At 41.4% G+C, this 22,085-nt stretch overlaps 1 protein-coding gene across 1 annotated transcript in view; it reads right to left on the bottom strand.

Moving 5' to 3' along the window:
• Positions 1-2,187: 2,187 nt before the first annotated feature.
• REG4 (regenerating family member 4) overlaps positions 2,188-22,085 on the bottom strand; it is a gene marked incomplete at both ends in the record, with an annotated part of 41,005 nt that continues 21,107 nt past the window's right edge. Inside the window, 2 exon segments of the mRNA XM_082858835.1 lie at positions 2,188-2,336; positions 20,764-20,869. Coding sequence (XP_082714961.1) covers positions 2,188-2,336; positions 20,764-20,869 — 255 coding nt within the window.

The raw sequence follows: 22,085 nt of genomic DNA, 5'->3' as shown, positions 1-22,085 counted from the left end.
CCCCGAACCACACTACCTTTTAAAAGCTCAGGAAACTAATGTCACTTAAAAATGAGCAATAAAAACATATCAAGGTAAAATCTAATGCAAAGTTATTATAAGAAGTCATTTAACTCTGTGGTTCCCAAACCTGCTGGACATGAGAATCACGGGGGGGGGAATAAAACAAAAACAAAATCAGAAAACATTCTTTCTGAGCCATTTGTTCTGGATAGGAGGCCATACTACTGGCTACATACAGTAAGTTAAACTGGCCTAACCAGTATGTTGACAATGCAGTGGTCCCTTGATATCCTCAAGGGACTGATTCCAGGAACCCCATGAATACCTAAATCTGCAGATGCTTGAGTCCCTTACATAAAATGGCATAGTGTTTGTATATAACTTATGCAATCCCCTTATATACTTTAAATCATCTCTAGATTATTGTAATACCCAATAAAATGTAAATGCTAGGTCAATAGCTATAAATACAATGTAAACACTATGTATAAATTGGCCAGAGCCTGGGAAATTCAAGTTTTGCTTTTTGGAACTTTCTGGATTTTTTTTTTCTGAATATTTTTGGTCCAAGCTTGGTTGAATTTGTGGATGTGGAGCCTGTGGATATAGAGGACCATTGGTAGTTGTCTCCAACAGCCTCCTTCCACTGAGCCGACAACTACCTACGCCCTTGTACCCTTCTCCCAGTTGCCCAGAGATTTTCATCTGGAGGGGTGCCATGTGCAAAACTGCCTCATTCTAACCCAAAACTATCCATTCTATATTCTATCCCTTCATGAAGGAATGATAAATGAGAACTGATAAATCCATGACAACTAATGTTTCAGTAATTAATTTTAGCTTACTAGAGATTCCCTCCCCAATACTTTCATACAATAGCTGTAGTATTGCATCTATTTTCACTGTAGACCCTCAAGGAATCACTAATGTGAAAATTTCCAAAACAATTTAGGTAGGCATATGGGGGAGAGATTTTAGGTCACAAGAGCTTCAACAGTTCAGGTTCTTTGGTGGCAAACAAAAGAATCCTAAGCACACTAGAAAGAAGGAATATTTATAGCCTTGAGAAGGAGAGGAACTGGGGACCTTCTGGGAATCACAGAAGCATGAATTCACAAACCTTCTGTTAGGGTGTACATTAGGTAACTCAATTCCAAACACATTTCAATTCTCAAGATTCAAATTCCAGAGAAAGAAACTTTAAACTGTTTTTATTGGGTCACATACCCATTCCCTTGATACGTAAGTGGAGTTTTATAATCCACAGCTCCAAACTATATGGAATTTCTCAAGAAGGAAAGAAAGAACAAACAATACAACAGGTTTCCACTAGAGACCTCTCTCTAGATCTGCCTGGTTCTAGTCGGCCTGACTAGGTGACTTGAATGTACTTTTGTTGAATGAATTCTAAATGAGTAATTCAAGATATCAAAAAAAAAAAAGTCAACCTGATGTGCCTCGTTCTCATGTGGCTTCTGTTCTACCCCACACTGTCCCTAACACTGCACCTGGCATTTCTTTGCATTCACTTTAAAGAATCCCCTTATATCACACATCATTGATTAAAGATTTTGTGCTGAGACAGAGAAGAAGGTTGCATTGTACCCCACAAAAACATGAACTAAATCATTTCAAGAAACTACCCAAGTGCCCATCATCAGTAGAATGGACACATAAAACGTGGCATATTTGCAGAATGCGCTACTACACAGCATGAGAATGAGCGATATACAACTATGCATGACATGAATGGCCTCACATACACAATGCTGAGTGAAAGAAGCCAGACAAAAATGAGTACAGATTGTACAATTCCGTTTAAACTATGAAACAGGCAAAGCTGGTCATATTGTTCAAGGTCAGGCTGGCTGTTACCTTTTGGGGGAGGGGTCATGACTGGAACAGAGTGTGGTGCTCCAAGGACAAAGAACAAGATAAACTCAAAGGGCCAACATTGCTGGAACAAAGAGTTACAGGACTCCTGCGACCATTGCAATGTCCCAGAGCCCTCCTAGCGCATGCTCCGCTGTTCTCCAGCTCAGCATACTGAAAGTATACATACTCTTCCCAGTCAGCAGATGACTCGCAGGTTCCCTGGCTTTAAAAACAGACCAGAAACCTTTGCTGAGGGTCGACTCTCCCTATCAAGAAGTTGGCCTGCTGCTCTGGCAGCGACCCTTCCCTCTAATAAATTGTCTTCTTTACATTCCGCATTGTGTCTGGAAATTCTTTTCCAACCCGCATTCGGACCACGACGCAGAGTGCAAGGGCAGCTTCTAGGGTGCTGGTCATGCTTTGCTTCTTGGTCTGGGTGTTGGTTTCATAGGTGTGTTCTGTTTGTGAAAAGTCATTGAGGTGTGCACTTTTGATAAGCAGACTTTTTTGTGTATATTATTATATACTTCAAAAATAAGTTAAAGAAATCTTATTAGATATTCTTGTTCTTCCCAAAGGCCCTCCTTGCCTGCCTGGCCAACCAGGGGTCCTCTCTCTCTCCCCTCTCAGCTGTGTCCCTGCTCTACCCCTCATGCTCAGGGATCTTCTTTTTTTTTCTTTTTTTTTTTTGCGGTACGGGGGCCTCTCACTGCTGTGGCCTCTCCCGTTGCGGAGCACAGGCTACGGACGTGCAGGTTCAGCAGCCATGACTCACGGGCCCAGCCGCTCCGCAGCATGTGGGATCTTCCCGGCCCGGAGCACGAACCTGTGTCCCCTGCATCGGCAGGCGGACTCTCAACCACTGCGCCACCAGGGAAGCCCAGGGATCTTTTCAGCTCCTGCTCCAAACAAGTTCCCTTCCCTGTTTGGCATGGCTCCCTGGAAGGGATAGTTTTTTGCTCTATCTGCTTCCCTCTCAGAGAATGGTCCTGCCTGAATTTCTGGCCTTCAATAGTTCTTCCAGAAGTTCTTGTGAATAGTGAATAAAATGTTCTCATCCCATTGTATTTTCACCTGAGAAAATATTTGCAGATGAGACAGGCTGGGACCCGGGACCCTTTGTTGGGACCTGGAACCCCTTGCTGCAGTGCTGCAATGCTTGCATCTGGACACACCTCTCCTCGAGCAACGAGATACAAAGAAACTGTATGGGACTAAAAATAACTGCGTGCATGCCACAGTTGAGGCAAATTCTGTACCCCAAAGATACAAAGAGACCAAAAACCCAACTGCCACTTTTTAAGAGCCTGGAGTAAAAGCAGGGTACTGCACATGGGCAAGGCCAAGAACCCTGGTCGGTAACACAAATATTTACAATTTTGGATTCACAAATTCTGCCCCCGAGGGATAGATAAGAAGAAGAGAGCTGGTATTCCACTAACTTACTAGTTCAGACATATTCCTCCATCTTCCTCTCCTCTCTGTTTGCTTTTTCTTAGGGTAATTAGATGCTAAGTACCAAGGGTGGAAGTCTAGTGATCACACTTGTGACGTTAGGGATTGTAAAGTTGCAGTCTGGCTCTGCCTGTATCCTCTCAGGCTTCACCATTTTCAGTGCCTGCTATTGGTGTATAAATACCTCAATTCCCTTCCCCAATGTGTGATAAGTTTGAGGCAAGTGTAGCAGGAGGGCTTCCAGAGTTCCTTACAGGGATTAAGGTTCAAATTGCCCATAGTTTGTAATTTATTCACACACCCGTTATTAGCTGCCTCCCTTCCCTATCTCAGTTCCTCACTCCCCTGCAGGTTTCCTAGGATCTTCTCCCAATTCCATGTGAACCCTTGTCTCAGTGTCTGAGTCTGGGGCAACACAGACCAAGGTGGACATGCCCATGTGCACATGTACACAAACATACACAACAATGAATGGTATTAGTGTATGGCAGACACACCCTAAGGTGATCTCTAATGAGTCATACCCCTTGTGTAATCCCTTCCCCTTGAATGTAAATGGAACCTGGGACTTACTTCTAGCCAACCAAATAGGATGAATAGTGATGGAATAGTCACTCCAGGGCTTATATTACATTATAAGAGAGAGATTCTCTAGTCAGTTTCAAAGAAGCAGACCACCATGTTTGAGGTGTCTGTGGGGGTCAGAAGACAGAGAGCTGTGGTGGCCCCTATGATCTGGGTGTTGCCTCTGGACAAGTAAGAGGACTCAGCTAAGCTATGTGGAAGCCCTTGACCCATGGATATTCTGAGATAACAAATGTGTTGTTTTAAGCCGCTAAGTTTGTGATAAATTGTTAAGCAGTAGAAAATGACTGCATTCTCTGTGGAAATTATTGACCTGAGGCTGGGACGTGTTTCTCCCATTCCTTAGGACCTTGTTGGCAGGAATTCAACCTCAAGTGCCTCCGGGTCCAACTTTGCTCTTTGATTTGTTATCTAAGAACAGTCAGGATTGACACTTTTTCTTGTTCCTCCTGAGTTTTCACTAAAAGTGACTATTTGGTTGGTCCATCAATTCTCCGGTAAATGCACCTTTCTTCAATAATGCCTCTCTCTGAATTCCTTCTGGAGAACTTGATCCAGAAGAGCCTGATCTTTCCAAGGTCAGGACCAGGTCCAGGCTCGCAGGACCTTGTTCCATGGCTCATTTCAAAAGTCTGCTGGGTTGTAACAGGATACGTAAAGTTCTTTTCTTCTTCCTGTGTATGTCAGCAACTTGACTTATGAATTAGGGCAATCCTCTAAACTGCTATAAGGCTGAGGCTCTCCCTTCTGTTCTCTGAGAAGTTATGAGAAATTTTACAACATTATTGGGCAGCTGTCTATATTTTCAAGTATTGTTTGACGGGCTTCCAAGAATTTCCCTACAGCTTTGGAGCAGAGCCAGCTTAGCCTCCTCTGTTCTTGCCTTCTGATATCCGCTCTATCTAGCATTTCAGTACTATTTCCACTCAACATTTAAATATCTCTTCCCTGGGGATGGGGTGCAAGTGGGAGTTATGCGGAAGATTCTTTCAGCATTGCACATTATTTTATTTTATTGAAGTATAGTTGATTTACAATGTTGTGTTAATTTCTGTTGTACAACAAAGTGATTCAGTTGTGTGTGTGTGTATATATATATATATATATATATATAAATTCTTTTTCATTATGGCTTATCACAATATTGAATGTGGTTCCCTGTGCTACACAGTAAGACGTTGTTGTTTATCCATTCTCTATATAATAGTTTGCATCTGTTAATCCACAAATCCCAACCCAACCGCGCCACCCCCACCCCGCACCCCCATGTCTATCCTCTATGTCTGTAGCATCTCACATTTCAGTCCGGCCAAACAGAGCTTCCCACTGACTGCTCCACATGTCAGCCCTCATCTCTGTTGCTTGGCCCCAGTGTGGGCAATAGGCATGTTTTTGTAACCCAAGCTCTACTGCATTCACTTGTGTCCTAAGAAGAGGATTAGCTTTTGAGACATTGAGACAAAGGCAGAATCTTACAAAATCACATTAAAGGTATTTCCCTGCTCTGTTATCACACTGGAAGTCAGAAAAATTTAATCCTAATAAAGCTGTATTTACTCTCTCTTCTCCTGTGAAAAATTTTGCAAGCCACTTTATATTTGCTCCCATTAAAAAAAATTCTTCAAGTAAGATCCTTTCAAACTCAGTCTATTTCAAAAATCAGCAGAGGTTCTGAACATCCAGGCCACCAGTGTCCATGGATCCTTCACAGGAGCAGACAGCTCTCTCTGATACTGGTCTACTGCTACAGCTCTTGGTCTCCCTACTGTTCTGATTGTTAGAGAGTGGTCAGGTATGTTCAGTTGATGTATTTGACTACTGCTACAGGAAAAGCACTTCTGGTCCAGGTGTTGGCCCATGATTGGGCTCTCAGCTCACCACTGCCTCATGTCCCCCTCTTATGCTCAGCCAGTGTTCCCCAAAGCACAACCAGATTGGGAGAGCTGCTTCCAGGAGTTTATAGAGTCAGCCACAGGCTGGGCTATCCCCTCATTCTCCAGAGCACAGCGTGTCTCCCTCGTTCTAGAACTGCTCATGCAGAAGATCCACCTCTTCCCCTGTGACAACTTTGCTCACCATGAATCTCAGGAACTTTAATCAAGTGCCAAAACTTTTTGTTAGATTCTTATCCCAGGACAATGACTGCCTTAGGCGATATCGTTATAATATTACTGAGAGTAGCAATTCAAGTGTGTTATTTCTTTAGACGATTTGCTACAGGAGTATAGGACACATGTGACTGTGCTCCCAATTTAATACCTTCCTTGACAAACAATTTCATTAAATCTACTCAATGATCCTAAAAAAAGTCTTTTTTTTTTTCTATTTTACAGATAGAAAAACAACCTCAGAGAGGTTGAATGAGCTGTTCAAGGTCACACAGCTATTAATTGACATACCTGGGATTAGAACTCAAGTGCGTTTGACAACAAAATAAATGTTTTGTTCTTGTCTTCTGACAAGAAGGAAGAGAACTCCTGGGCTGATGGGGGAATATAAAGACTTGCTTTATGAACCTAAACACTGAAAGGTGTTTCTTAAGCTAGAGTCATGTACCCCTGGTACCTTACAGGACTAATTTAGGGAGTTTGCTCGTTCTCTGAAAAAACTTCTAAAAGTGTATTTTCATTTTGCTGATAATCTGGGGAAAAAGATAATTTTCTGTATAATATGCTTAATTACTTTCTGAGTAATGCCTTGAGATTTGCATGCTGCATTTGCATTTATGGTAAAAGTCATTGGCACCAAGTAGTACTTCGTTAATTATGAGTGAATGGGAGAGAACACAGACTGACTTTCTATGTAACATGGTGTGGAGTTGAGGCTGAGTGTTGCAGGGCTGTCAAAGAAGGAAGGCCTTGTTCTAGTTTGGAAGGAGAAAAGCTACAGTGATATTTGAGTCACAGAGTAACTGTGGAATCCCAAAAGAATCTGAACCGTAGCAAAACATACCAGGCTCCTTTTGTAAGCCTTGTGATTGTTTGGTTGAAACTGGACGATGCTGTGGCTCTGGAAATTGGATTCTGTCCCTTCTCCAGGGTTTGCTGTGTTTTTTTGTTATTGTTTTTGCTTTTTTTTTTTTTTTTTTTTTGACTGTTGTAGGCTATCTCTGTGCTAAAGACCAGCCTGAGGTGTAAACTTAAGGTTTTCTCAGGTGTCTTCTGAGACTTTGCCTTTCCCTGGGCATGCACAGTCACTTTCTATGAATAATTTTCCCCACATACATGGCTGCTTTTGAATGTCCTAGTCTTTGATGTCTGGCTCCCAAGAGTGGAAAAAGAGAAAAATGAAGGGGGATGGGGGAAAGGGTTCCTGCTCTTTAAATCTTTGGGAAGTCACTGCAGCTGAAAGGGGAGGTGTTGCAAAAACGGAGTGAGGTACGAGGACAATGGCTTCTGTGTTTGCACCTTTGTGGTGAGAAGCAGCGGTCAGCAATCAGAGCACAGGTCACCAATATTTGAGGGATGGGGTGAATTATTCCTTATTGGGAATTTGGATTTATGGTCTGACTATTTAATGATCTCTGTAAATAAATTAACGGTTTAAAGAGATTTTTGTTTCTGTTGGGTATCCCAGGTCATTTCTTCACAGAGAATCTAGTTTATTGGCCTTTTCCATCAGGAGTTTGGTTTTATGGTCTGTTCATTTGATGATCTCTATAAATGGATTAATAGTTGATAGATCTTATTTCACTGGGTGAGAGGTGACAGAGAATCTGGTTTGTTTGTCTTTTCTGTTTGTCTGTTGACTCTCTGGAGCTCAAAGTAATTAAGAATTTTGCAGAAGAGAACAGCTCTTTGAAATGGACCCGTGAGTTTTGTAATTATGTGTTTATTCTGACTCATAGCTGAAATTCCAGAATTGAAGTTGTAAACTCCCTTTGTTTCAGTCTGGATGTCTATGTATCTGATTCAAGAGATCTTTACGTCTAGTTGTGTGAGGGTGTAATATTATCCTACTTGCCGGTTGGTGTTAACAAATTAGATTATAAATTATCTTAAGTTAAAGGATCTCTATTCTGATTAGCTAATGAGATAAATAAGCACTTATATAAATTGAATATTTCTAAAATTCCAAGAAAATAAGGAAATTGAACTTTTAATGTTTTCAATGTTTTAGACTTAAAAAGTATCCTTACACAGAATAACTCAGAAATGTTTTAAGAATTCAAGTTCACACAATTTAGGTAAATATTTGGCAAGTGAAGCTAGTTTAATAATTTTAGTTACTAAAAATAGCTAAGTCTTCACTGATTTATCACAGATGAGTATAAATGTAGATTTTATTCTGTTGTAGGTACATTGTTCCCAGACTTAGGCAGATTTACTGATCAAATAAGCTGTCATTATTTCTACTTAATACTTACAGTTATGAAAAATGTAAAAATATGAAAAATGTGTTTCACCAAATTGACTCATTATTCTGATAAAATTTTATTTTAACAATTATGTTTTGTAGTACGTCAACTTGAGGATAATTTCCAAAATGTTTAGGTAAGTTAAAACCTTAGACTAGGATTAAGTTGAATTAATAAATGAAATTTCATTGGATAACTGCATAATTTCTAAGTAAGACAGAGCACTGAAACATTAATTACTAAGCATTATTTTAACTTTCTATGTTTTTGCTTCTTCTTATATGCCACAGAGAAACTATATAGAGACTTTAATGGACTATCTTTGGGTCTATTAAAGAATGTGTTCATTTTTGCCATTTGAGAAGTTGTATAAAGTATGGCTATAGAAAGTTGTATTGTATTTATGAGCTCTGCAGGACAGCGAAGATGCTGGTGTGTAACCCCAGTTGTCTACCCCAAGTTTTTTCTGTGAAATAGAAATTACTTCAGTTAAAAGTTATGATTAGTATATGTGAATGAAACTATTTAGGAACAATAATTTCAGGGAAATACAACTCTGCACATATTAGTTTGCTAAGGAAAAGATTAGTTTTGTCCTAAGAAGCAATATTGTAACAAATTCAATAAAGAGTTTAAAAAATGGTCCCCATCAAAAAAAATCTTTAAAAAAATGACCAGCAGTGTTTTACACTGTCCTGTTTAAGCCTTAGCCTCTCATAGGAATCGTCCCCGATGCTGTTGAGACTTGGGTCCCATATTCTGCCTCATGTGTCACTCTGACTTCTGTTTGTTGAAAGTAACTCTGCCAGACATGCCCGCATATGACGTATTGATCCCTGTTTGTGACTGTATCACGGGAAGCTGTGCTGACCAGTCCTGCTGTCTCTGCTGTTTGTGACCACACACGCAGCTCTATGCCAGCAGTAGCATCGCTGGGAATAGATCCCAGCCACCCTGAGCAAACAATGCTGTACCTTCAGTGCGGTGCTGTTCTTGGCTCAGTGGTCAGCCTCTGCAGACCTGACTGTAGACTATGTTCCTAAGGCCGGGCCAGAGAAAGAAGTATTGAATGTGTTTGATCTGCAGCATCATGTTTGAAAGCATGGACTTTGGAGTCAGACACTCCTGTGTTTGAATCCTGGCTCTACCACTTATTATCAAGGGCAGCTAGCTTGCCATCTCAGAGACTATTTCTGTAAGGTGGTATGTTTTTGTTTTGAGGATTCAATGAGCTATATGTGAATAGCCAGGAAAGGATCTTTGAGTCATTTTGTTAGTATGTTATAAGAAACCTCCACACGTTTTTTTTTTTTTTGCGGTATGCGGGCCTCTCACTGTTATGGCCTCTCCCGTTGCGGAGCACAGGCTCTGGACGCACAGGCTCAGCGGCCATGGCTCACGGTCCCAGCCACTCTGCGGCATGTGGGATCTTCCCGGACCAGGGCACGAACCCGTGTCCCCTGCATCGGCAGGCAGACTCTCAACCACTGTGCCACCAGGGAAGCCCTGTTTTGGATTTTTAAAAACAGCTTTCTTGAGATATAATCCACACACCTTGTGGTTCATACATTTAAAGTGTACAATTCAGTGGTCTGAGCATATTACATCACTACATTTTTTGGCAAAATACATATAGCATAAAATTGGCCATTTTAATAATTCAAAAATGTACAATTCAGTGGCATTATTATATCTACTGTGTTGTACAATTATCACCACTGTTTCCAAAACTTTTTCATTACCCCAAACAGAGCCTATGTAACCATTAGGCAATAAATCCCTGTTCCCTTGACTCCCTAGGCTCTGGTAACCTCTAACCTACTTTCTATCTTTAAGAATTTCCTTATTCTGATATTTCATGTAAGTGGAATCATATAATATTTGTCCTTTTGTGGCTGACTTACTTTGCTTAGTTTTCAAGTTTCATCCATGTTGTAGCATGTACCAAAACTTCATCACTTTTTATGGCTGAATAATATTCCACTATATGTATATAAAATATTTTTTTACCCATTCATCTGTTAATGGACACTTTGGTTGTTTCCACATTTTGGCTATAGTGAATAATGCCGCAATAAACGTCAGTGTACGAGCATCTGTTCAAGTCCCTGTTTTTTGTTCTTTTGGGTTTATACCTAGGAGCAGAATTTCTGGGTCATTTCTGATTATTTCTGATAATTTCTGATAATTCTATGCTTAGCTTTTTGAGGAATTGCCAAATTGTTTTCCATAGCAGTTGCACCATTTTACATTCTAACCAGTAATGTACAATTTTCCACATCCTCACCAACACTTTTTTGTGTTTTTTTAGATCATAGCCAGTCTAGTAGGTGTGAGGTAGTATCTTGTTGTGGTTTGATTCGCACTTATTTAATGATTAATTGTATTGAATATATTCTCATGCACTTACTGACCATTGTGTATCACTTTGGGGAAATGTCTATTTGAGTCCTTTGCCCATTTTTTCAGTTGGGTTGTTTGTCTTTTTGTTGCTGAGTTGTAGGAGTTCTTTTGTATATTCTGGAAATTAAACCCTTATCATATATACGATGTGTAAATATCGTCTCGTATTATGTAGGATTTTTTTTCACTTTCTTGAAATGTTTGATGCACAAAAGTTCTTAATTTTGATGAAGTCTAATTAATCATTTTTTCTTTTGTTGCTTGTGCTTTTGATGTCGTATCTAAGAATCCACTGTCAAATCCAAGGACATGAGGATTTATGCCGTATTTTCTTCTAAGAGTTTTATGGTTTCGCTTTTATATTTAGGTCATTCACACATTTTGAGTTTATTTTTGTTTGGTGTGAGGTAGGGGTCCAACTGAATTCTTTTCCATGTGGAAATCCACTTGTCCCAACATCATCTATTGAAGATACTGTCTTTTCTCTATTGAATGGTCTTGGCATTCTTGTTAAAATTAATTGACCATAGATGTATGGGTTTATCTCTGGATTCTCAATTCTATTCTACTGGTTTGAATGTTTATCTCTATGCCAATGCCATACTGTTTTGATTACTGTAGCTTTGCAGAAGTTTTGAAATTGGAGAGTGTGAATACTCTAACTTTGCTCTTCTTTTTCAAGATTGTTTTGGCTATTCAGGACCCCTTGCAATTTCATGTGAATTTGAGCGTTGGTTTTTCTATTTCTGCAAAAAACACTGTTGGAATTTTGATAGGAATTACATTGAATCTATACATTGCTTTGGGTAGTATTGACATCTTAACAATATTAAATCTTCATATCCATGAACACGGGATGCCTTTCCGTTCATTTAGATCTTTTTTTCACTTCTTTCAGCAATAGTTTTTAGTTCTCAGTGTACATATTCTTCAACTCCTTAGTGAAATGTATTCTCAAGTATTTTATTCTTTTAGCTGTTATTTAAGATGGAATTGCTTGCTTAATCTCCCTTTTGGATTGTTCATTGTTTATTTGGATTGTGTATGAAAACACATGTGATTTTTGCATGTTGATTTGGTACCGTGAAGCTTTTCTGAATTTGCTTATTCGCTCTAGTAACTTTCTAATAGCTTTCCGTATATAGAATCATGAACAGAGATAGTTTTACTTCTTCCTTTCCAATTTGGATGCTTTATATTTCTTTTTCTTGTCTAACTCATCCAGATAGAACTTCTTACAACGTTGAATATTGCAAAAGCAGGAATTCTTGTCTCATGCCTGATTTTGGAGGAAAGTGTTTAGTCCTTCACCATTGAGTATGATGTTAGCTGTAGGTTTTTCAAAAAAGCCTTTTATCGTGTTTCAGAAGTTTCTTTTTCATCCTAGTTCCTGAGATTTTTTTATTATGAAAGGGCAATGGACTTTGTCAAATGTTTTTCCTTCGTCAATTGAGATCACCATTTGGGTTTTTTCCTTCATTCTGTCAGAGTGTTGTATTACATTGATTTTCTTGGGTTGAATCACATTTATATTCCTGGGATAATCACATTTGGTTTTAATTTGCAGAGCTCTAATGACTAGTAATGTTGAACATCTATGTGTTTTCAGCCATCTGTATATCTTCTTTGGTGAAGGATCTGTTCACATCTTTTGCTCATTTAAAAATACTGAGTTGTTTGTCTTATTGATTTGCAAGTCTTTTCTCAGATATATGTTAAACAAATATTTTATTCCAGTCTGTGGCATGTTTTTTAGCTTTTTAATAGTATTTTTTAAGGACAAAATTTGAACATTTGAAGTACAATTTATAATTTTTTTCTTTTATTGTTTTTGTTTTTTGTGTCCTAAGACATCTTACCCAAGATCACAGAGATTTTCACCTATATTCAATCTTAAAATAAATGGCTTCTGGCTTAGTCTTCATGTTCTTAGATTACTCTCCTCTGTTTTTATTCATGCAGTGACTACAGACTTCACCTATAGTAAGTCTGATGGAAATGTGTATTGCATTTAAAAATTAATACTTGGTATGTGCCTTCTTCACTATCCTGTGTCTGTACAGTCATCCCTCAGTATCCATGGGTATTGGTTCCAGGATCCCCACCCCTACCCCCAGATACCAAAATCTGTGGATGCTCAAGTCCTTTATATAAAATGGTGTATTATTTGCATATAACCTACGCACATCCTCCCCGTATACTTTAAATCCTCTCTAGATTATTTATAACACCTAATACAATGTAAATGCTATGTAAATTGTTGGTGATGCACAGCAAATTTGAGTTTTGCTTTTTGGAAATTTCTGGATTTTTTTTCAAATATTTTTAATCCGTGGTTGTTTGAATCTATGGATGTGGAACCCGCAGATACTGAAGGCCAACTGTACTGCCTCCTATGTGGTCATGCACATGCCAGGCAGACCCATAACACAGAGTTTTCTGGGACCCAAGGTTTCTCCCAGATGGCTGTCCTCCCGTGTTCCAGCAGAGGATGTTAGTTTCTGCCATGGTAGTCAAGCAGCTAATTATGATAGCTCACGTGACTTTCATAGAGGACAACTATATTTGTTAATGCTTATGCCAGGCCCCATCCTAAACTCTTTACACATTTTAACTAGTTTGATCCTCAAACCCCACAGAAAGTAAACGACGGCTCAGAGACTCCAGGCTCCATCCCATACAGCCAGTTTGAGGCAGTCAGTCAGATCCAGAGAGGCTTAATTCCAAAGCCTTTGCTCTTCCCACTATGAAAACTACCATAGGCTGTGGCTGGAGTCTTATATAAGTGAGCACATTTTGGGAAACAACATAGACCTGATTTTTCTTCTTCTTACATCAGATGCACGTCCAGATGAATTGAAGTTCAGACATCTGATTCTGAGGTCCTGCCGTGGGGTCTAAGGACAGAGTTTTCCACAGGGTGGCCCTTAGCCCCCAGGTAGAGAACCACCTTTCCTGCACTCAGCCCACATGTGTCAGCAGGGTCACATAGATGAGGGCAGTGTAGCTTGTGCACTGCACAAAGGTATATGGCTAAGGGGGCAAGTGGGGGTTAGAATCCAGCCTGCTTTGGTCCTGTGCGTCCATGGGGCAGTGTCTTCCCAGAGGGGCATCATCCTTTTATAATTCCTACAAAGGCACCATATCTGCTAGCAGTGGCCCTGTCCTTTAGGTGAAGCTGACTAAACCCCTGGGCTCTAGAGAAGTTACATGTAATATAACTTAGCTAAGTTAATCATCACATTCTCTCCTCCTGGCCATAGTGATTGGTTGAGGAATGAGCACATAACTCATGCAGGAGACTCTTGGCCAGTGAGGCTTGATTTGGAGGCTTTTGTTTGAGGGCTGTGGTTCTCGCCTGATAAGGTGAGGACTGGAGCTGCTGCAGCCATCTTGCAACCAGGTGGGGCTTGATAATGAAGTTAATTCCCAGAAACGGTCAAAAAATATCGAGAGAGAGAAAACCTTATCCTGGTGACATTGTTGAACCTTTGGTCAAGTTATGCCTGAAGCCCAAATCTACTTATGGACTGTGGAATAACATAAACCAATAAATTCTCTTTTTTGCTTGAGACAGTCTGGCTGTCAGTTGTGACCAGAAGCACACTAACTATTCCATACACACCTGCACACATGCCTGCTCCCTATACCACGTCCTGGCTTTATATTTTCATCACAGCATCTGTCGCTATCTCATAGTACTTTATTTACGTATTTAGTTAATCGTTTTCCTACATCCACTCCTCACCCCTGCTGAAGTGTATGCTCTAAATGGCAAGGAATTTTATCTTCTTTGTTCACTGATGGATTCCCAGTTCCTGAAATGAGTTCTTAGCACATAGCATACATTCAATAATATTTCGTTGAAGGATATACCCCTACTCAGTGAATTATTAAGGATTACTAAAATTCCAGATGCATAAATGAAAATCAGCACAGTTCTAGAGTTGACCAAGGACCATATCAGCCTTCTAATAAGACAATGGGAAGGTAATAAAGCTTGCCCTGTGCATGTGTACATGCAGATTGTTGGCATTTCAGCACTTTCAGGGAGGGGGCTTAGTTATTGCTACATCACCAAGATTGTTTTCAGTTGGTGAGGCTTTTCGATTGGAACTCTTTCTAAGTACATTTAAAATACTTTTAATATGTTTATAGAATGACTGTTAGGTTTTACTTTTTGTTTCGTGTTGGTGTCTCTGCTGTTTTTTACTTTTTGGATTTTTATTTTGTTCATCTCTACTTCTTTACTATCATGATGTATTATTTTTCCTTTGGAAAGTGTAACTGAATTAGGGGAGATAGGTGAGCCTTGGTGTCTTTTATCTCTCATATGTGTCATAGTCAGAAAAAGACTGAGAACCTCTACCTTTTGGGGGGATTGTCATCCACATTTCATTTACATCCTTTCACTTCTTACAGGTAATACCACAGAATCTGTCACTTAATCTAATAAGGTTTACATGGCTCCTGTCAGTCTGGTAATCCCCGTTTATTTACCATCTCCATCATAGAATCTGATACGTTTGTTTGATTCTCTGACAGTGATTTGCCCCAGAGCCCTCCTGGGAGTTGGTGGCTGCTTTTTGCAAACCTAACTGTATGCTTGTAAGAATGACCCTTTTCCATCTGCCTGTCACCTTATCTGAACTCTCACTGTTAAGAGATTTATCCTTCAGGTTAACAAGTTATTTAACGCTTTGGGGGAGCAATACATTACTTCTGATGTTTTTCTTTGACAACCAAAATGGTGACAAAGTTGTGATGTGAGGAAGGAAGAAGAAAGGAAGGACAGAAGAAGGGGGAGGGGGGTAGGGCCAATGCTCTGTTTCATTTCCCCTCTCTTCTTTCAGCCGGTGCTCGGTAGCTAGTCTTAGGCTGCCTAGGCGATAGGGGATCATCTTCAGGTTGGGGTATAAGATTTTGTGTTTACTAGTCAGCAGTGCCATGTGGGTGAAGTGAGTGGCCATCTGCATAGCCTGGTCTGCACGGCCAAGCCACGTGTCCTCTCCTCTCTGGCGACATTTCCTGCTAAAAAACGGGCATGGGATCACACCAAAGCCATGTTTTCTGTAATTGTCAAGTCCATACTGTTTTGCCTTACATTGCCAAGTAGATTCCTGACCTAGGGAGGAGAAAAATGACCTCCTCGGTATTGGAGCCACCACCTCATAAGGAATCAAACCTCGGAAGGCAAAGAGACTCGAGCAAGACCACGTGAGCTGTCAGCAGCAGGAGAGGGAAGAGCACCCAAGGCCAGGCCAGCTCCACTGCACCTGCTGTGCCTGTCCTCTCCCCTCAGGAGCTGCAGAGCTTACAATGAAATAAACTGCCACCCACTCAAGCCTGCTTCGAGGTTGGCCAGGCACGTCACCTCCATCTCTCCTTTATCACACCAGGGCTGCAGGCGGGGAGGAGCTCTTCTGAGGGGGAGGGGGGGAGGCAGAGACTGGAAGGAAGGAAGTGGAGAAACACTTGGGTGTGTTTTCTGAGTCGTATTTCACCTTTTCACTCTCATCGCTACTGAAGTGCAACAGAGCAGCCTTCTATGCACACAACCACCTGTTAAAAGGTGGCCCTGGAATTTACGGTCCACATCACCCTAGTAGAGACTCTGCTGGTAAATGTTCCCCATGGCAAATGGAACAATAAGCAGGTGGCTGAGGAGAATGAGGGCACTAGAGAGAGGACAGAGGGATGCAGAAGCAGAAGAGGGCTAGAGACTCTTTCCTGAGTTTCTTTCTCCCGGATGGCCAAAGACCTGGCTCTTTCATCGGTGGGAGATGCATACCCCTCGTCTGCTGAGGGCAGCTAGAGGTGGGGAAGAGAGTACCATGGAAAGGGGTTATGGGGTGAACATTTAGAGCTAGAAGATACTGTCATACCAATGTTGACGTCCCTGTCCCTGAGCTTAAAAATGTCCGTGCAGTAAGGGCCTCATCAGTCTTAGCTGCTCCGTATACTCTCCGAGACAACGATCAGATCGCCAGCATGGCAGAGAAGGAAGAGGAAAGGGGCTTGAGCAAGGGCTGGCAGGATCTTGATTCCTTCTCTATGGTCGGTACTTGCATAGGAAGTGTTGGAAAGTCAAAAAATCTATAAGAAAATAAACAGACCTTTAAATCTGTCTGATTGTGTATTGAGCTTATCAGTGACCTCGGGGTGTTTTGCTTGGACCCATGGATAAGGTACATACTTTTACTGGTCAGCTTAGCTAGGATGTGGTGCCCAGTTGTTTGGTCAAACACCGGTCTACGTTTTGCTGTGAAGGTATTTTTCTTTTTAGATGTGATGAGCATTTAAATCAGCAGACTTTGTGTAAAGCGGATTACCCTCCATAATGTAGTAACCATCCAATCAGTGAAGGCCTTAAGGGAAAAGACTGAGGTCCATGGAAAAGAGGGAGGAATTCTGCCTTCAGGCTACCCTCAGCCTCAAGCCTGCAGCATCAACTCACAGGAATGTCCAGCCTGCTGACCTGCTCTGTGCACCTCAGATTTGCCAGCTCCACAATCGCATAAACCAATTCCTTAAGATAAATCAATCTCTCTCTCTCTCTCCCTTCTATTTCTTCCATTTCTCCGGAGAATCCTGACTAAAACAGGTACTAATGGAAAGAAAGAAAGAAAAATAATTTAAATGTCACACAATTGCAGACACTCTACACCAGCACTGCTTTTGAGGGAAGGCAGGGCTTGACATAAACCAACCGAAAGCAAGAGGCTCTTTCATGTTTGAAACAGGATGCTGTAAGGAACAGACGGTGATCTTTCCTGACGTCCACAGCGGAGGAGCTACAAAGATCCCATCTGAAGTTCAAAGAATTGGAAGCTGCTGAAGCCAGCCGTGTCCCCTCTGGCCACTGATTTATAAAGAAGGACTGAGAGGAAGGACTTCTGAAGGACTGAAGTATTTTTGAAGAGAGGTCCAATTATTTCCCTTCCAGAAACCAAGCTCCACAGAATCACTTGTCATTCTGGGGCATCTGCCATAGAATGATGAGTTGTTCCCCAGCTGGATGTCTGCCTGGTTCTGACTTGCAGATCTGGCCCTGACACCAGTACCAGTGTGTGTCAGGTCGCTGGGATGAGAGCCCTGAGAGAGAGGGCACGGGGGCACAGCCAGACAAGGCGGGGTGAGGCACGCCCCCTCATGTGCCTGGTTCTCAAGAGGTATAGAGGATGGGTCCTGCTCATTATTGCAGCCATGGGCCCCACAGCGGGGCCACAGAGTGCAAATGAGATGGAGATATAAGCATTCTGGGCACTGTCATGGTGCGGGGCAAAGAGAACATGGCATGAGGCATCACACAACCAAGGGTTAGCAAGCTCCCCTGTGGGCACTAATTTAGGGAGCTGTCTCTTTTCACTCTCTTCTTCCATTCCTCAGCACCAGAGGGGCAAGTGCAGGGATGCACTCTCCCCTCCAGGCCACGAGAGCCACGAGCCAAGTTTGCACCGTGATAAGCACTTGACGTATATTACGATGATTAGTAGTAGTATTTTTTCCCCTTTACAGAGTGGCATCTGAGGCACAGAGAATTAAAAAATCTGGTCAAGGTCACACAGCTGAGAGCAGGAGCTGGACTCCTAACCCCAGGCATTCAGAATGCAGAGCCCAGGGTTGTTTTTGTTTAGTTTTGTTTTCTTTTCTTTTGCGGTACGCGGGCCTCTCACTGTTGTGGCCTCTCCCGTTGCAGAGCACAGGTTCCGGATGCGCAGGCTCAGCGGCCATGGCTCACGGGCCCAGCCGCTCCGCGGCATGTGGGATCTTCCCGGACCAGGGCACGAACCCGTGTCCCCTGCATCGGCAGGCGGACTCTCAACCACTGCGCCACCAGCGAAGCCCCAAGCCCAGGGTTTTGACCTAAACTATATTGAATATGAAATTTATTTTTCAGTTATGGAACCCTAGTTATCATTATTCAATATCTCAAGGTGGACCAGTAGATAAGTCAGGAGGCACCATGAAATACAATTTTCCAGAGGGTCAGAGTCTTTCTAAATAGATAGAAAAAAGGAACAAGGCCAGTCACACAGACAGGCACACACACAGGATGTGAGTGTGAGGCCTAGAAGAACCTTGTGAATCTTAGAAAAACAATTTAGCCACTGAGTTGGTGAGGCTAAATCTGTTATACAAATATAAAGTGACATTGACGAGGCTGAGGGAATGTCCTTTTGCATTCTACCTTCACCAGTTTCTAATCCTTGCTTCATTCCTTGTACTTTTCTGCCATGAGAGCCTGTATTCTGAGAGTGGAGAGCTGTGCTGGGCGAAAGGGAAGGGCAGCGTCCAATGGCCTGGCATTCTCAGGTGGATGTCTGGCTTCTGAGCCCCACACAGGAAACTTCGTCGTTGGGAAATTTGCTGATGTAAACACGGACTGACAGGGGAAAGATTTTTGTCTGAGAACTTTGTCCAAGTGAAATCTTAGGATCATGGGCGGGACTTTGGGAGGCATCTGGTCCATTGTTTCCCTGAAGCTCGGTCAGGCATCCAGCCCTAGAGATTCTCATGTTGTCGGTCTGAAGCAATCCCTGGAATTCATATTTTTAAAATGTTCCTCAGTTGACTCTCATGTGCTGTGAGCCTCTTTTAACACTTCTAATGCTGCAACTACAACAACAACTACAATGCCCACTTTTGCTTGGTTCACTCTAGTGATGGGTTTCTCACTACTTCCTGGGGTAGCCCATTATGTTTTTGGACAGGGCTGATTGTTCAAAATATTTTTCCTTAGTTTGGATAGAAATCCACATTTTGGTAGCTTCTACCTATTGGTCTTGGTGTGTTCCTTCCATCTGAGATGAATTATTCCTTTAACAGCAGCAGCTGTAGTCTCTGAAAGACTGTGGAAAGTCCTTCCTTGGACTGTGATATGACCCACTTACCTCTGAGGGTTTACCTAGAGCTCTGCCTCAGAGGTTGTCTCCACATGGCCATCATTCATCCTTTGCTGTCAGAAAGTTTTCTCACTCTTTTGTGCATATAATCTGTATTCCTCAGACAACAGTAAACCCTATTCCACGTCCCTTTCCACCTGAGCCCCAGTATCTGAGTCCTCAGTCCGGGCTGTGTCCCTGACCCACCCCCTGGCTAGTGGGGGAGTCTTAGTGACACTGTGATGACTTTTTAAACCCACTGGGATGTTCTCTTTCATATCAAGTGTGCTTTTGATCTTTGACATTCTGTTTTCTTTTCATGTCACTTATTAGCTGTGGTTCTCAAATAGGAGTGATTTTGTCCCCCTAGGGGACATTTAGCAAAGTCTGAAGACACTTTTTGTTGTAACAACCTGTGTCTGTGTGGATTCTACTGGCATCTGCTGGTTAGTGACTAAGGTGTGCTCAACCTACAATGCAGAGGACAGGCCCCAAGACAAAGCATTGTCCACCCCCAAATGTCATTTGTACCAAGGCTGAAAACCCTAGCTTATTAGCATTAAAAAAGCAAAGACTTAAAAAAAAAACAAAACAAAAGCAAAGAATGAAGGCAGGCAAGAGAAATGAGGCTGCAGAGATTGTGTGCAGCCTGCAGCTGAGGTTCCAGGCACTGCATCCTCAGAGAAACAAATGAGGAAATAACCCAGGCAAAGGCGAGGTTTCCAGGGCTCATGCGCAACCCTAACCATAAAGAAGCCAGAAAGGAGTCACATATATTTGCCCCCTGTAGCCTGGTTTTCCCCAAATGTGACATATTTCCCCCTCATGGTATGTAACAGAATTTTAAGATAAACATATTTAAGAAGAAAAGTGAATGTAATTACTTTGCTGCACAGGAGTAATTAACACAGCATTGTAAATCAACTATACTTCAATTTAAAAATGAGTTATTAAAAATCAAAAGAAAAGAAAGAAAAAAGTGAGTGGATTTAAAGAATATATTGATAACTGAACCGCTGGTACGCTGATACGGCAAAGATTGTAAAATGGTCGGTAAATAATGTCTGCGACAAAGCCGTTGCCTTGTAGGAAAAAAGAGTTGCTGGTGTGAAATGGAGCAAAGAGGTGTCAATGTGCATCTTTGCTCTTAATGGGAAAGGGAAGGAGCTGTGATTTGGCAAGAGATGCAATAGAAGTTACTGTTCATGGCGTTCATCTCAGCATAGTACCTGTTCCCACCCACGGACTTGCCAGACAGAGTTCTGTAAATATACGTGGCCCCATCGAGCCACGTCCACTGTTGCCCCTGCAAATGACAGGAGACGGGAGACATGTACACATCAGTCTGCCCACCTGCTCACAGCCCAGACCCATGTAAAACATGGTTCTCATTGTAAAAATTGGGAAAGCACAGAAATGTGTAAAGACGGGAAAATAAGAAAGTCACTCCGTTTAATCTCTAGGAGGAAAACATTACTAATCTTTTACTATATTTACTTTTGGTGCAACCATTTTTGTCTATCACAATAGTTTTATATACTGAAAAATGTGGTGGCCTTTAAAATATATATTCAATTGTGTAGCATCTTGCATTCCAAACATTTTTTAATGGTAAGAATGCACCATAATTTACCTTACTAATTCTCTTATTGATTGATGTTTACATTGTTTCCAATTCACAATTATTGCTAAGAATACTGCTATGAACCACTTTATTTGCAAAGCTGTTTCTGTAGTTAAAATTATTCTTTAAAGCTAGCATCCCAGAAGTAGAATTAATGGCCAAAGGGCATGAATATTTTGAGGTTATTGATATCTATTGCCAAACCACTTTCCAAAAGCAGTTCAGTTGTAGGAATTTACATCCTCATTTACTGGGAAATTTCTCCTTATCCTTAAAAATATTATTCATTAAGACAAAGCAAAAGTCTAATAATCTGATGTCAAATTATATTGTTATTCTAATTTGCATTTCTTTGATAACTAGAGACATCGCAAAATTTGTTAGACTGTTTATTAGCCTCAGTCATGAAGGTAAAAAAATTAAATTACAAAAAAAATCTGGTAGAAATTGATGTAACTATTTATCCTGTCTCTGAATGAGAGAGCTCTGATTGATAGCAATGTGAATATATAAAAATGTAAAATTCATTGTATAAAATATATGTAACATCTATGGCAAAGTTTATCAAGAAACAGAAGGTCGAGCTTCCCTGGTGGCGCAGTGGTTGAGAGTCCGCCTGCCAATGCAGGGGACACGGGTTCGTGCCCCGGTCCGGGAAGTCCGGAGCCTGTGCTCCGCAACGGGAGAGGCCACAACAGTGAGAGGCCCACGTACCGCAAAAAAAAAAAAAAAAAAAAAAAAAGAAAAGAAAGAAACAGAAAGTCTGGGTTTTTTCTCCTTGTATTCTTTGTGTTTTTTGGGGTTAACATAGAAGCCCCACAAAGAATCTGTAAACTGCAGATCCCACATAGAGACCTCAGCAACCTCACATGTCATTTCTTACTGTGAGGTATTGAGG

Source organism: Leucopleurus acutus (genome assembly GCF_964270905.1).
Source record: "Leucopleurus acutus genome assembly, chromosome: 2".
In the NCBI taxonomy this organism is placed as follows: Eukaryota; Metazoa; Chordata; class Mammalia; order Artiodactyla; family Delphinidae; genus Leucopleurus; species Leucopleurus acutus.
Note: the sequence above shows the minus strand (reverse complement) of the source record. Positions and strands in the feature narration are given on the sequence as shown.